The 14,518-nt window shown below is 40.8% G+C and overlaps 1 protein-coding gene across 1 annotated transcript in view; it reads right to left on the bottom strand.

Moving 5' to 3' along the window:
- The window catches only part of kcnh5a (potassium voltage-gated channel, subfamily H (eag-related), member 5a), a 121,167-nt gene that overhangs the window by 30,556 nt on the left and 76,093 nt on the right, over positions 1-14,518 (bottom strand). The window contains exon 9 of the mRNA XM_021612176.2: positions 4,243-4,442. Coding sequence (XP_021467851.1) covers positions 4,243-4,442 — 200 coding nt within the window. The remainder of the gene's footprint in view (positions 1-4,242; positions 4,443-14,518) is intronic.

The raw sequence follows: 14,518 nt of genomic DNA, 5'->3' as shown, positions 1-14,518 counted from the left end.
TGTACACTCCTTCAGGGTGGCAATAAAGACGATGAATTAGGAAATCAGTCACATTCTGACTGGATTAATTATGTTGAGCTTACCCTGCATTCAGACACGATAAAAGCGTTCCTGTCATGCTTATCAAAGCTGAACCAGCATTACCAACCATATACAGTAGACTGGGCTATCCGACTCCTGCTCCTATTGCCTAGCACAGTGAAATCAATGGCCAAAATGGCCTTTAATTGGGAATCATACACAAACAGCAACATAGAAAAATAAACCTAGAACCCCACATAGAAATAATAAACTAGACTAAACACCCCTAGTCATGCCCTGACCTACTCTACCATAGAAAATACAGGCTTCCTATGGTCAGGACGTGACACTCCCTGTCAAAACAAAGGTAAACATAAAAAAAGAATGATTTATTGAATAGATGTAATATGGTCTTAGCTATCTAATAATATTTTTCCACTGTGGTGCGGAGCTAGAATCAAACATTATGTTTTCATGAAAAGCCTGGTTCCACATCATTCAAAATAAAGTCAAATCATACCTTATTTTTCACATGAGCCGAATACAACAAGTGTAGACCTTACCGTGAAATGCTTACTTACATGCCCTTAACCAATAGTGCAGTTCAAGAAGAGTTAAGAAAATATTTACCAAATAAACTAAAGTAAAAAATAATAAAAAGTAACACAATAAAATAACAACAACGAGGCTACATACAGGGGGAACTGGTACAGAGTCAGTGTACGGGGGGGGGGGGGGTACAGGTAAGTTGAGGTAATTTGTACATATAGGTACAATCAGCGAGTAGCAGCAGTGTACAAAACAAATGGAGGTTTGATTAATTGTTCCACAGTCTTATGGCTTAGGGGTAGAAGCTGTTCAGGAGCCTTTTGGTCCAAGACTTGGTTCTCCGGTACCGCTTGCCGTGCGGTAGCAGAGAAAACAGTCTATGACTTGGGTGACTGGAGTCTCTAACAATTTTATGGGCTTTCCTCTGACACTGCCTACTATATAGGTCCTGGATTGCAGGAAGCTTGGCCCCAGTGATGTACTGGGCCGTACACACTACCCTCTATAGCGCCTTACTGTCAGATGCCGAGCAGTTAACTTACCAGGCGGTGATGCAACCGGCCAGGATGCTCTCGATGGTGCAGCTGTAGAACTTTTTGAAGATCTGGGGACCCATGCCAAGTCTCTTGAAGGGGAAAAGGTATAGTCGTGCTCTTCACAACTGTCTTTGTGTGTTTGGACCATGATAGTTCATTGGGGATGTGGACAACAAGGAACTTGAATCTCTCGACCCGCTCCACTACAGCCCTGTCAATGTTAATGGGGCCTGTTCGGCCAGCCTTTTTCTGTAGTCCGCGAGCAGCTCCTTTGTCTTGCTCACATTGAGGGAGAGGTTGTTGTCATGCCACCACACTGCCAGTTCTCTGACCTCCTCCCTATAGGCTGTCTCATCATTGTCGATGATCAGGCCTACCACTGTTGTGCCGTCAGCAAACCTAACGATGGTGTTGGAGTTGTGTTTGGCCACGCAGTCGTGGGTGAACAGGGAGTACAGGAGGGAACTAAGTACAAACCCTTGAGGGGCCCCAGTGTTGAGGATCAGCGTGGCAGACATGTTGTTGCCAACCCTTACCACCTGGGGGACGGCCCGTCAGGAAATCCAGGATTCAGTTGCAGAGGGAGGTGTTTAGTCCCAGGGTCCTTAGCTTAGTGATGAGCTTCGTGGGCACTATGGTGTTGAACGCTGAGCTGTAGTCAATGAACAGCATTCTCACATAGGTGTTCCTTTTGTCCAGGTGGGAAAGGGCAGTGTGGAGTGCAATTGAGATTGTGTCATCTGTGGATCTGTTGGGGTGGTATACGAATTGGAGTGGGTCTAGGGTACCCGGGAGGATGCTGTTGATGTGAGCCATGACCAGCCTTTCAAAGCACTTCATGGCTACCGACGTGAGCGCTACAGGGTGGTAATCATTTAGGCAGATTACCTTCACTTCCTTTGGCACAGGGACTATGGTGGTCTGCTTGAAACATGTTGGTATTACAGACTCGGTCAGGGAGAGGTTGAAAATGTCAGTGAAGACTTGCCAGTTGGTCTGTGCATGCTTTGAGTACACATCCTGGTAATCTGTTTGGCCCTGTGGCTTTGTGAATGTTGACCTGTTTAAAAGTCTTGCTCACATCGGCTACTGAGAGCGTTATCACACAGTCATCCAGAACAGCTGGTGCTCTCGTGCATGCTTCAGTGTTGCTTGCTTCGAAGTGAGCATAAAAGGCAATTAGTTAATCTGGTAGGCTCACATCACTAGGCAGCTCGCGTCTGGGTTTCCCTTTGTAGTCCGTAATAGTTTTCAAGCCCTGCCACATCCGACTAGCATCAGAACCGGTGTAGTAGGATTCAATCTTAATCCTGTATTGACACTTTGCTTGTTTGATGGTTCGTCTGAGGGCATAGCGGGATTTCTTACAAGCATCCAAATTAGTGTCCCGCTCCTTGAAAGCGGCAGCTCTAGCCTTTAACCCGATGCTGATGTTGCCTGTAATCCATGGCTTCTGGTTGGGATATGTGCAGACGACGTCGTCGATGCACTTATTAATGAAGCCGATGACTAAAGTGTTATACTCCTCAATGCCATTGGATGAATCCCGGAACATATTCAAGTCTTTGCTAGCAAAACAGTCCTGTAGCGTAGCATCCGCGCCATCTGACCACTTCCGTATTGAGCGAGTCACTAGTACTTCCTCCTTTAGTTTTGATGTAAGCAGGAATCAAGAGGATATAATTATGGTCAGATTTGCCAAATGGATGGCGGTGGAGAGCTTTGTATGCATCTCTGTCTGTGGAGTAAAGGTGGTCTAGAGTTTTTTTTTTACTCTGGTTGCACTTGTGAGATGCTGGTACACATTTGGTAAAACTGATTTCATTTTGCCTGCATTAAAGTCCCCGGGCACTAGGAACGCCGCTTCTGGACAAGCATTTTCTTGTTTGCTTATAGCATTATAGAGTTGGTTGAGTGCGGTCTTCGTGCCCGCATCGGTCTGTGGTGGTAAATAGATGGCTACGAATAATATAGATTAAAACTCTCTTGGTAGATAGTGTGGTCCACAGCTTATCGTAAGGTACAGGCGAGCATTGCGCACCAACTGTTATTGACAAATAGACCCCCAACCCTCGTCTTACCAGATGTAGCTTCTTCTCTGTTCTGCCGGTGCATGGAAAATCCCGCCAGTTCTATATTATCCGTATCGTCATTCAGCCACAACTCGGTGAAATATAAGATATTACAGTTTTTAATGTCCCACTGGTAGGATAATCGTAGGTCATCAATTTTATTTTCCAATGATTGCATGTTAGCAAGTAGAACGGACGGCAGTGGGAGTTTACTCGCTCGCCTACGGATTCTCAGAAGACAGCTCGACCTGCGCCCCCTTTTCCTCCGTCTTTTCTTCATGCAAATGACGGGTATTTGGGCCTGTTCTCGGGAAAGCAATATATCCTTCTCGTTAGAGGAAAAAGCTTCTTCCAGTTCGTGTTGAGTAATCACTGTTCTGATGGCCAGAAGGTATTTTCTGTCATAAGAGACGGTTGCAGCAACATTATGTACCAAATAAGTAAAAAAACAAGTCACAAATAACGCAAAACAAATTACACAGTTGGTTAGGAGCATATAAAAGTCAGCCATCCTCTTCGACGCCATCTTACTTGTATGTAAAAGCAACCAGTACATATAGGAATACAAGCTCAGACTGGTATTCAAAGGCTGCGTTTAGACAGGCAGCCACAATTCTGACATTTTCTCCACTAATTGGTCTTTTGACCAACCACATTCCCAAGACTGCTCTAATTTCCCCACTACAAAATCTACAACTTGAGCAGGAATGAGATGGGCAGTGTTCAGCCATAGTCTTTGCATATTACTTTCACAGTGGAGACCGCCCTCGATGAGCCTTAAGGTAAAGTTTGTGAAATTCCATAACCATTTGCAGAGGAAAACCATGCACCAGCATAACTTTTCCCAAGACTGCTCCAACAATTATTTAGTTCTAAGTCCCATTCCTTGTAAAGGAAACACAAAAAATGACCAACAAATGAGGCTGTGAGTCCCATTAAGATGCCACCAATGTGCCAGTTTCAATATTGGTATCACAGTGGTATCACAATCTCTCTACACAAGACCCTGAAACAGAGACAGGAGATCTAGGACTGAAATAACAATATGGTTTCTGCCCACTTACCCTATCTGTGTCAATGCCCTTGGACATGGCCCAAGTAGAGACGATGTAATCCATGACCCTCTCGCTCAGTCCCTTTGGCACCTGGTAAAGTTTGAGAAAGTCACGCACATTGTTGAGCATCTCGTGGTAGCGGTTAGTGTTGGTGTACATCTGCTGGAAGATGGTGGTGACGTTCCCAAAAATGGTGGCATACAGTAGGGCTGGAACACAAATAGGCAGAGGGAGGGGTTATTAGCAACATGCATTGCAAGAATGGAGTGGTGTGTGCTTGAGTGTTCCAATGCTAACAGGAGTGCTGCTTACATAGGTGGTAGTGAAGCCATTTGTAGTATATATAAACATGTCAGCACATTAAGTAATCATGGGTTATGGCACTTAGCTCAGTCATTACTGTAAGAGGAACACTAGCCTATAAATAAATACATTTACTTTGGTTTTGGGATCATAATTTGTCTGTAAGGGCTGGAGTTGGCTGGAGTTGGCCTAGCTCAGGCCTAAACTCATCGGCCACTAAAGGCCAGGCTTTAGTTTTTAGGCCCAATCAAAACTCTACTCCACTTTTGATTGTCTAATTGAATGTAAAAGGATCCAGTACATACAGGGATACAAGCTCAGACTGGTATTCAAAGGCTGTGTTTAGACAGGCAGCAAAAACTAATTGGCCTTTTGACCAACCACATCAACCACTTTTTCAAAGCTGATCAGATTGGTCATAAGATCCATTAGTGAAAAATATCAGAATTGGGTTGCCTGTCTATACGCAGCCAAACAAACCGTAACAACTGACATCGAACTGCACTTGACTTTTAAAGGCAATTTCCCTGACATTTGTGGAGATACGATTGTAGGTAAACAGAGGATGACTCAAGCATCAATTACTTTTAAAAATCAGGTGCAGTGTGGTTTTGCGTATTGCGGTTCGTTTGAATCCCGACTTAATGTATTCCTCCCACAGCCAAAATGACTAGCTTTGTTTCATGTCTGCCTGTAAAAATGTTTTAGTTAACCTTTATTTAACTAGGCAAGTCAGTTAAGAACAAATTCTTATTTACAATGATCCCCTGATCCCTGAATCCTTTCCACAACGTTCATGGAATGGTGCGGGATAGTTGTTGTGGCTCTGGAACATTCTCAGCACATTTAAGGAACATGATGAAAACATACTTCTCTTGGTATTTTATTACTTTAACAGAACGTTTCCTAAAAGTTCAAGCATGGTTACCTTTCAAATTACATTTTTGGTAATGTTCCAGGAACATTCTACAACTCATTTGACATTGGGAATATTCTTAAATAGTTCAGAGGACGCTAAGAATCAAAGTTCTTCTGTGGGAATTTCAGTACTTCAATATAACGTTCCCTACATGTTTCTTATGGTTCTATTTAAAGTTATGTTCTCAAATTGATCTTACGTTAAGAAACAACGTTCTTCTTTGGGAATTTCAGAGAACGTTCTAAGAATGTTATTTAAAAACATACATTCCATTCTCAATGTCAACAAAACTCACTCTATCCTCTATCTTGTTAAGTGTGTTCAGGTGTGTTGGCCATGCCCACTAACTGGCCACACATGATCTTAATGAGCATGTGTTTCCTTTGAAATGGGGTCTGTTTGAATAGACTAAAATGAACAGCTTTTCTGAGGGGAAAAAAACAACATTGCATGCTAGCGCCATCCTGGTGGCACAGTGGACTGATTCCATGGATAGAGAACAGAAGAGCATTGGGTCGAATCTCACTGACACCGTGTGCTTGGAGTTAAAAACAGTTAACCTAAGCTAGCAGTATTATTGAAACATTGTCACGTCCTGACCATAGAAAGCTTTTATTTTCTATGGTAGAGTTCTATGGTAGGTTGTTCTAGTTTATATTTTCTATGTGGAGTTCTAGGTTAATTTTCTATGTTGGTGATTTGTATGATTCCCAATTAGAGGCAGATGGTTATCGTTGTCTCTAATTGGGGATCATACTTAACTAGCATTTTTTCCACCTGTGGGTTATGGGATATTGTTCATGTTCAGTTGCCTGTTAGCACTGCATTGTCGCCACGGTTCGTTTATTCTTTATTTGTTTTGTATTTGCTTAAGTTTCACTTTATACATAAAAATTATGTGGAACTCTACGTACGCTGCGCCTTGGTCCGACCATCACTATTACGAACGACGTGACAGTTATTAAAAAACCTCACAAAATTTTGAGAATGTTCTCAGAAAGTTATTTAACTACCTTCAAATAACCTATAATTTCGGTTCTAAGGAACGTTAATTTCACCTCCCAGGAAAACATTCAGGGAACCATAGTAACCTCCCTGCAACCTAAAAATGTACGTTCTCAGAACAAGCTACATTTTCACTTCTGTTCTCAGAACATTTAAAAAAAACTGTCAGGAAACGAATGGCTTCATTCCCAGAACCAATGGGAAACCAAAAATGTACGTTCCCACAACTTCCAAGGAACCAAATGTGATAGCTGGGCATTGTTGTCTATTTGCACATCCATTGCAATAAGAAGCAGAAGACACAATAACAAACTGCCTCCAATTACATGAGCTAAAATGAGTCAGTAGTGCATTTGCAAGCCTTGAGCATAAATAAACCTCTTGGGAACTGTATTTTAAATAGACAACAATTAGCTTTTCCATTACACTCTGTAACTCCCCTGTGAAGTACAAACAAGTAGCCGTTCGATATAGACATGTCCTAATATGGAATGTACATTTGCTCAGCAGGAATACTGCATGCTGGAAGTTGCAATGACCCAAATGAGTCAGTTAGTATTGCTTATCATGAATTCTATCCACTCTGGGGAATGAGGATAACCTCTACTCTGTTCTTTGGGTGGTTTATCTATCTAACTTGAGGAGTCTATGTTCATTCATCACATCTAGGCCTCCAGGCAGCCAGGCACAATCCACTTCTGCACCTTATTTTCTCCTTTCCTTCTTTCCTCCTCTTTCCACCCTTGCCAGGCCGTCATTGTAAATAAGAATTTGTTCCGAACTGACGTGCCTGGTTAAATGCAATGCTGATGACAACTGCCTCTGTGGATTTCTATACATTTGTAATGCTTCTGACATGGGGGATGATAGGTTATTAATGTGCTTGCTGAAGGCAAGGCCACTCTAGATTTCTTACATATTTTGTGTTATTATTATTCTGCCTGCTCTAGCACTTAAAAGATTTAAGCTATAAACATGAAACCAACTATTAAATGTGCAGATGGCCCCCGCTTAGATTGTTTAAGAAAATATTTTTGATAGCCATTCTAAATGTTAAAAAACTTTAAATTCTTAATTCATTGATATAGTTCTTACTAATAACCCTCATAAATACATGCCTAGGGGGGGTCTTTGCTTATGATCTCAGTGATCACTGCCCTATAGTGTGTATTAGAGACACTATGCAACAAAAAAAAGTCTGAACCTTGTCTAATAAAGAATAACACTACAATGTTGCTAGTTTTGTTGCCACACCCTTATTTATGAACTTTTTAAGGCTGTGAAGTTTCTTTTTGAGTTTGATTAAAAATGACTTTGAGTCTTGCGCTCTTGGTGGATCGGTTTGATTGGTTTAGTTACAGACTCATAGGGTTGTGTTTCTCTTGTCTTATTCTGATCTTTGAGACAATATCATTTTGAGTTAAGCAAATATTATACCAGTGTGATTATTTGGTTCCGATTACATTTATAAGGGACACAAACAAACAACAAAGGCTTCAGTTCTCTATAGTTACTTTCAGTTTTCTACAGTTTGAACCTGTTTTGAAATAACTCGTCGCCTCCGATTTAGGTAAAACAGCCTTTCGTTTTTATGAGCCGTACACTTGGAACACATTCCTGAATACCCTACGTTTGGACGCTCTTGTGCCTTTTAGGCATTTTAGGGTATTGGTAAAGGAACTGTTCTTCGACAAAGGGACCTGTTTAATTTGTTAAAATGGTATTTATGTATTGTTGCAGTTCTCATGCTTCTGCCTTTGTTTGTTGTAATTTGTATCACTAGTTCCTTATTATGTACCTAATATTTTCTTATTTTTTTTGTGAAGCAGGGCTCCTTTAAAGTATAATTTTAATGCTGTGAATCAGGGTGAACATTACACACAGATTGAGAAGACATGCTACAATTGCCTTCTCTTAGCTGGACTAGCATATGACTTACTGATCTGAACTGGCAGAATTACATTCATCCTGCTTTCTTGTAGTTTCAATTGAAGTACCATTCCAAGTCAATAACACACTCTCATCACATTGCAGTAACCGGGACCCTGAGGCAATGGAAACTAAAGCACCATAGTCTCAGATTATTGTGCAATTGCTCTGTAATGGCAGGTGATTTGTATGGATTGCAGTGCAACTCCTAATACATTGGGGGAGAGTCTTTCGGCACGCCAGTAAAAGTACTCATATCCGCCTTGGACAGACCTCAAGTGGTCCATCTGTAGACGACAAGTGATTGCTTTGAGAATAGAGGCTGTGCTGACTAGCCTGCAGCATCCTGTCTTACTCACAAAGAATGAGCATCCTTTTAGATTTGGTCAAATGTATTACTCTTTCCGTGAGACCAGAGACGCATGTGACTATAAACTCAGAGAAACTAATGTTCTAATGTAGATGACACTTGGGAATTTGGGGTAAAGAATAGATTTGGTAAAATGCTCTACTCTTTATGTGAGACCGGAGACCTGTGTCTAGAAACTCCAAGAAACTCAAGAAACCATTGTTGTAAGAGAACAATGGAAATTTGTAAAGAATACAAATGTTGCAGTGAGTATTGATGTTGTAGATAGACCTGAAATAATCAATAGTTCAGTGGGGGATGGTGAGGAAATTGGGTAGTAACCTGTCATAATATGATCATAACACTGTCATGACGCATATATTTAGACCTGTTATGACATATATTGCGTTATTTTATGGCTGGTTATGACCAATACAAAAGATTGTAAAAAGCGGCCTCCCGAGTGGCGCAGCAGTCTAAGGCCCTGCATCGCAGAGCTAGAGGCGTCACCACAGATCCGGGTTCGATCCAGGGCTGTGTCACAGCCGGCCACGACCGGGAGGCCTCTGAGGCGGCACACAATTGGCCCAGCGTCATCCGGGTTTGGGGAGGGTTTGGCCGGCCGGATGTCTTTGTCCCATCGCACTCTAGCGACTCCTTCTGACGGCCGGGGGGCGCATGCACACTGACTTCAGGTCGCCTTCTGTGCGGTGTTTCCTCTGACACATTGGTGTGGCTGGCTTCCGTGTTAAACGAGCAGTGTGTCAAGAAGCAGTGCGCTTTGACGGGGTCGTGTTTCGAAGGACGCATGCCTCTCGACCTTCGCCTCTCCCGAGTCCATACGGGAGTTGTAGCGATGGGACAAGACTGTAACTATCAATTGGATATCACACAACTGGGGAGAAAAAAGGATAAAAAATACTAAATACATTTTTAAAAAGTGTAAAAAGCAACAAAACCTACCACGGTAGTTATTTTATGGCTGGTTATGACACCTACATAAAAGTATGAAAATGTACCACACAAGACAAAACAGTCCATTCCACCATAGCCTATAGGGTTCTGAAATTGGCCATATTAAATCATTATTGTACAGTGCATTCGGAAAGTATTCAGAACCCTTCCCTTGTTCCATATTTTGTTATGTTACAGCCTTATTCTAAAATGTATTAAATAAAAACATTTCCTCATCAATCTACACACAATACCCCATAATGACAAAGCGAAAACAGTTTTTGCCAAAGGTGCTTTAACAAAGTACTGAGTAAAGGGTCTGAATACTTATGTAAATGTGATAGTTTTTTTATTTGTAATAAATTAGCAAACATTTGTAAAAACCTGTTTTTGATTTGTCATTATGAGGTATTGTGTGGAGATTGATGAGAAACATTTTTTTAATCAATCAAAAATGTGGAAAAAGTCAAGGGGTCTGAATACTTTCCAAATGCACTGTAATTGCGCACACATTGATGTCACACATGCACCTACCCCAATGCTCTGTTTCTGATGGCTGGGATGAATGCAAGAGCAGATTTCAGGAGCAGGACAAGACACCCTCTTTTTGACTGATGACTCATATAAGGGCATGTACATGATAGACCTATCTGGCTTATATGATTATGATGGTCATAATGCTTCTTGACAGTGTCACAAAGGGCATGTTCTTAGTCAAAGTCAAGTGACACAGGATGGTCATAATGCTTTTCACAAGTTAGTAAAAATATGATGGAGAAAAAAATCATGACTGAAAATAATTCTTCACAACAACAACAAAGTTCTAAAGAAAAAAAAATTCTCTTGGCAGGGAAAAAAAATGGAGTAAATGTGGGTTTTGACACTCTTGTAGGTGTCATAACCAGCCATAAAATACTGCAATACATGTCATAACAGGTGTAAATATATGAGTCATGACAATGTTATGCTACTGTTATGACATGGTTATGACCATAACCACATAACCACATAAGGTGTTATGACTCTCGGTGTCAAGTAAAGTGTTACCGGAAGTTGATCAAAACCAATGGCCAAACAACCTTACCCAACATTAAAAGGTTCAATATGTTGAACCGCCATGAACTGCTTTCTAAAATTCTAAAATGTTCGCCATATTTCAGGTTATGTTCAAAAACAAGCAATGTACAGAGTAGATTGGGCTTGGTGGGCCAAAATATAATCTGAGTGGTGGGCTGCGAGCCAAATAAATAGACATTTTGTATTTAGTAATATAAAAAGGTAAACGATAACTTTTTAGGGTCTTTAAACAATACCTTTTTAATAAGAAATCATAAAGTCACACTTCAAACAATCAAATTGTAGCCATATAACTTAACACATAAAAACACATTGAGTACCAGTATTAAAGATACAATGTAAAAAATGTAACCATTGTGGCACAGAAACTGCAACCACGTTTCTATGTTCATAAGGCTATTAACTTAATATATGTTTCAAATGACTTGAATATGGGAAAGGTGTAACAATTTGTATTAGCAGCAGTAAGTCCCTGAAATGCATCAGAAAGGTATTGGAAAGTTAATAATGGAAGCTCATTGGGCAGAAGCGACTCTAGCCTTTTAGGGGCCCTAGGCAAGATTTGGTTGGTTAGTGAAAGTAAAAAGATTCAAAAACAAAACTTAAGAAGGGGAAGCATAGAAATAGCACATAGAGAATGGATCTACCGCTTATCAGACTTGCTTTCAATGAGAATGACAGATCTATAATTCCCAATTACTGCATATCTGAATTATATTGGGCCGCGCACAAAGCAACATAATGCAGCGTTTGCAAGTTAACATCCGCGTTCCAGACCATCTGCAAAGCTGCACAGTTAACTAATGATTGAATGAAGTCATCAAGATCAGAGGTTCCCAACTTTCTATTTTCCAGGGACCACCAAATCACCGTCAAAAGCTCATTAAGACCACCATTCGCGGAGTCAAATAATTTCATTACATAAAATGTCTTGCCTATCAAATGTATAGTCAATTTTATCAGTGAATGTAGCAAAACGATTATTATTATAAACAATTGGCATTGCGAAAAGTATCGTAAAATTGCTTCTAATACCAATAATAATACCAACAATTATTATTGTTTGATGAAAAACAATCTATTAAAAAGAAGAATTTGCGGACCACCTGCAGTACCCCGGGTCTGCGGACCACAGGTTGAAAACCACTGATCTAGATTGCAGTTGGGCATCAGACTGCAATGCCATATTGATGTGGTAACTGACATGTTAATCACTTATCCAGGCATTATGAGAGTTGGGGCACGACTGCAATGTAGGTAGAAACGACCAATCGCGGCTGATCTTTTGAGTGGATCAGGGCTTCAAATCAAATGGACCTCTGTCCTTGTCGGGGCTATATTTATGAGCAGAGTAGTGGGCTGTTCAATGTATAGCTAATGAAATGGGTGGGTTGAAACTCCCTCCTCTCCACCCAGAACATTCCAGCCCCTGGCCTCAGACAGCTCCTGTTGTCTAACTCTTCATTATTCAACTTCCCCTTTCAGTCATTTAATAGACAGCAGTCCTTACACCGCTGTCTAATTACGTCCCATCAGGCATGAAGCATGAATCCAATCATGCCACTGAGAGCTGGAATGTGGCAAGTCACAAGGGACCCAGGGGAACTACTGGTGTCTGGGTCAGTGTGGCAGATAGCATTCTGCATACATGTCCAGAGAATTCAGCATCAGTGTGACCCACCTTGGCAGGCAGGGCAAGAGAAAATAAATATAAAGAAAATAAAGTGGGAAATTGCTCAGAAGTGCAGACAGTGAAGGTTAGAAGGTGCAATGTGAGAATGATGTGGAGAGAAAATAAAAATATTACATTGTACAAAATCTTGAAGAAGCTATGTCTCAACACTGACAGAATTGCCAAGTAGGTTCAAATTTGATTGACGCATTTCACGACATGGCCCTTTTGGGGTGTATATCGTGGCTCCCCCCTCTCTCACCCTCTCTCCCACATCAGGTTTTTACAAAGGTCATTACATTCCTGCTAGAAACATTCTCTCTTCCCTGCCATGGAGTATGGAGGGAGAGAGCCTATGGAGAACAAAGAGCTCCTCTTTAGAAACTCCTAATATAATATTTATATTTTTGAGAATGTGGGACTGGTCCGGGGACACTTAAGGGACAGTCATGTCGAGTGTGTTTCATTTGGTGATCTCATGAAGGACAGGAAACACACATACCTATATCTCTAAGAGTGTACATTTCCCAGCTGTCAGGTTTACTTCTGAATGTTGTATAAGATGGATGAATAAGTATAAGTATACTTTTGAAAAGATATCAATGTGATTTAGTCTTCTAAATGAGAATTGGTTGTTTTATGGTAACTAATGCACAGTCAGTAGCCACGCCCAGGTGGGCACAAACATGATAAGACGGCCCCTTTTCTACCCAAGTATAAAAGCCCCTGTGACGCAATTCACACCAGACCACGCAAACCACGGTGTAAGCTAAGGTTGCAAATGGTTGAATTTCTAAGACCAAAACATGCCTGGTGACACTGATGTGTGAAGTGGTTTAAACTACAACTCTACCAGAGGACAAGACCATAGAACGTGGAGATCATTCCCACGTTGAAATGGCGAAGAAATCTACAAAGTAAAGAATCATTATTCAGACTGCAGCTGAGTAAATACTTTAGTCTGGTAAATTCTAAGAAGATTTCCGAATGGTACTCTGACGTAACTATTCTAACAACCTTCAACTTTGATCTCTTATGAACACAACCAGAGACTTTCTGTCGACTCTCTCCAGCAGACGGACCAGGGACCACAGAGAGAGACAACAAGACACACACTCGTAAATATGTAAATTGCTATTTATTTTCGAATGAGTTCATGTAAGGTATTAGCTATTTGTATGAGTGTAGTTATCAGCTATGAGTTTCCCACTCTTGAGCGGTCCACACCCCATTTCATTTGTCAACCAAGCCATCATATCAGTTTAATCCGCTAGGGACTTTTTCTTTGTATCATGTAATACCCCATGTATGAACTAATTGTGTGTGTTTTCATGTATTTATGTGACTTGATTAGTGAGTTAATAAATAAATAAATAAACCAATTTGTATATAGCTGATTCATAATTTCTGCTAGGGTTCGTAGAGATATCCAAGGGTTTGCGCCATTCAGTAATGAGAACAGATGAGGTAATAACAATTCATTAATAATCGACTGTGTGATATGATATAAAAATATCTGAAGAGTTATATTCAGGAAATTGACACTCTATAAACAACATCTTTATGTGGTGCCCCGACTTCCTAGTTAATTAAAGTTACATATTTAGTTTAGTCACTTAATTATATTACACATAGAGAATTGATTTTGATAATATAGTCTTCATATTTCATGATATTTAAATGATAGTCACAGTAAAATAAATCCCCATCAAAATCCATCTGTTTAGGGCCTCCCAAGTGGCTCAGTGGCACTAGAGATTCTGGGTTCGAGTCCAGGCTCTGTCGCAGCCGGCCACAAGGCATACATGACAGAAGTTCGCAATTCTAAAAACAAAGTTTGCAGGCAAAACCTTTGCAGTGGATTTAGTTAAGGTACACTACATGACCAAAAGTATGTGGTCACTTGCTCGTCGAACTTTTCATTCCAAAATCATGGGCATTAATATGGAGTTGGTCCCCCTTTTGCTGCTATAACAGCCTCCACTCTTCTGGGAAAGCTTTCCACTAGATGTTGGAACATTGCTATGGGAACTTGTTTCCATTCAGCCACAAGAACATTAGTGAGATTAGCCGATTA

The sequence above is a fragment of the Oncorhynchus mykiss genome, chromosome 8 (genome assembly GCF_013265735.2).
Source record: "Oncorhynchus mykiss isolate Arlee chromosome 8, USDA_OmykA_1.1, whole genome shotgun sequence".
Classification (NCBI taxonomy): Eukaryota; Metazoa; Chordata; class Actinopteri; order Salmoniformes; family Salmonidae; genus Oncorhynchus; species Oncorhynchus mykiss.
The sequence above is the reverse complement of the archived record's forward strand: the minus strand, read 5'-3'. Positions and strand labels throughout refer to the sequence as shown.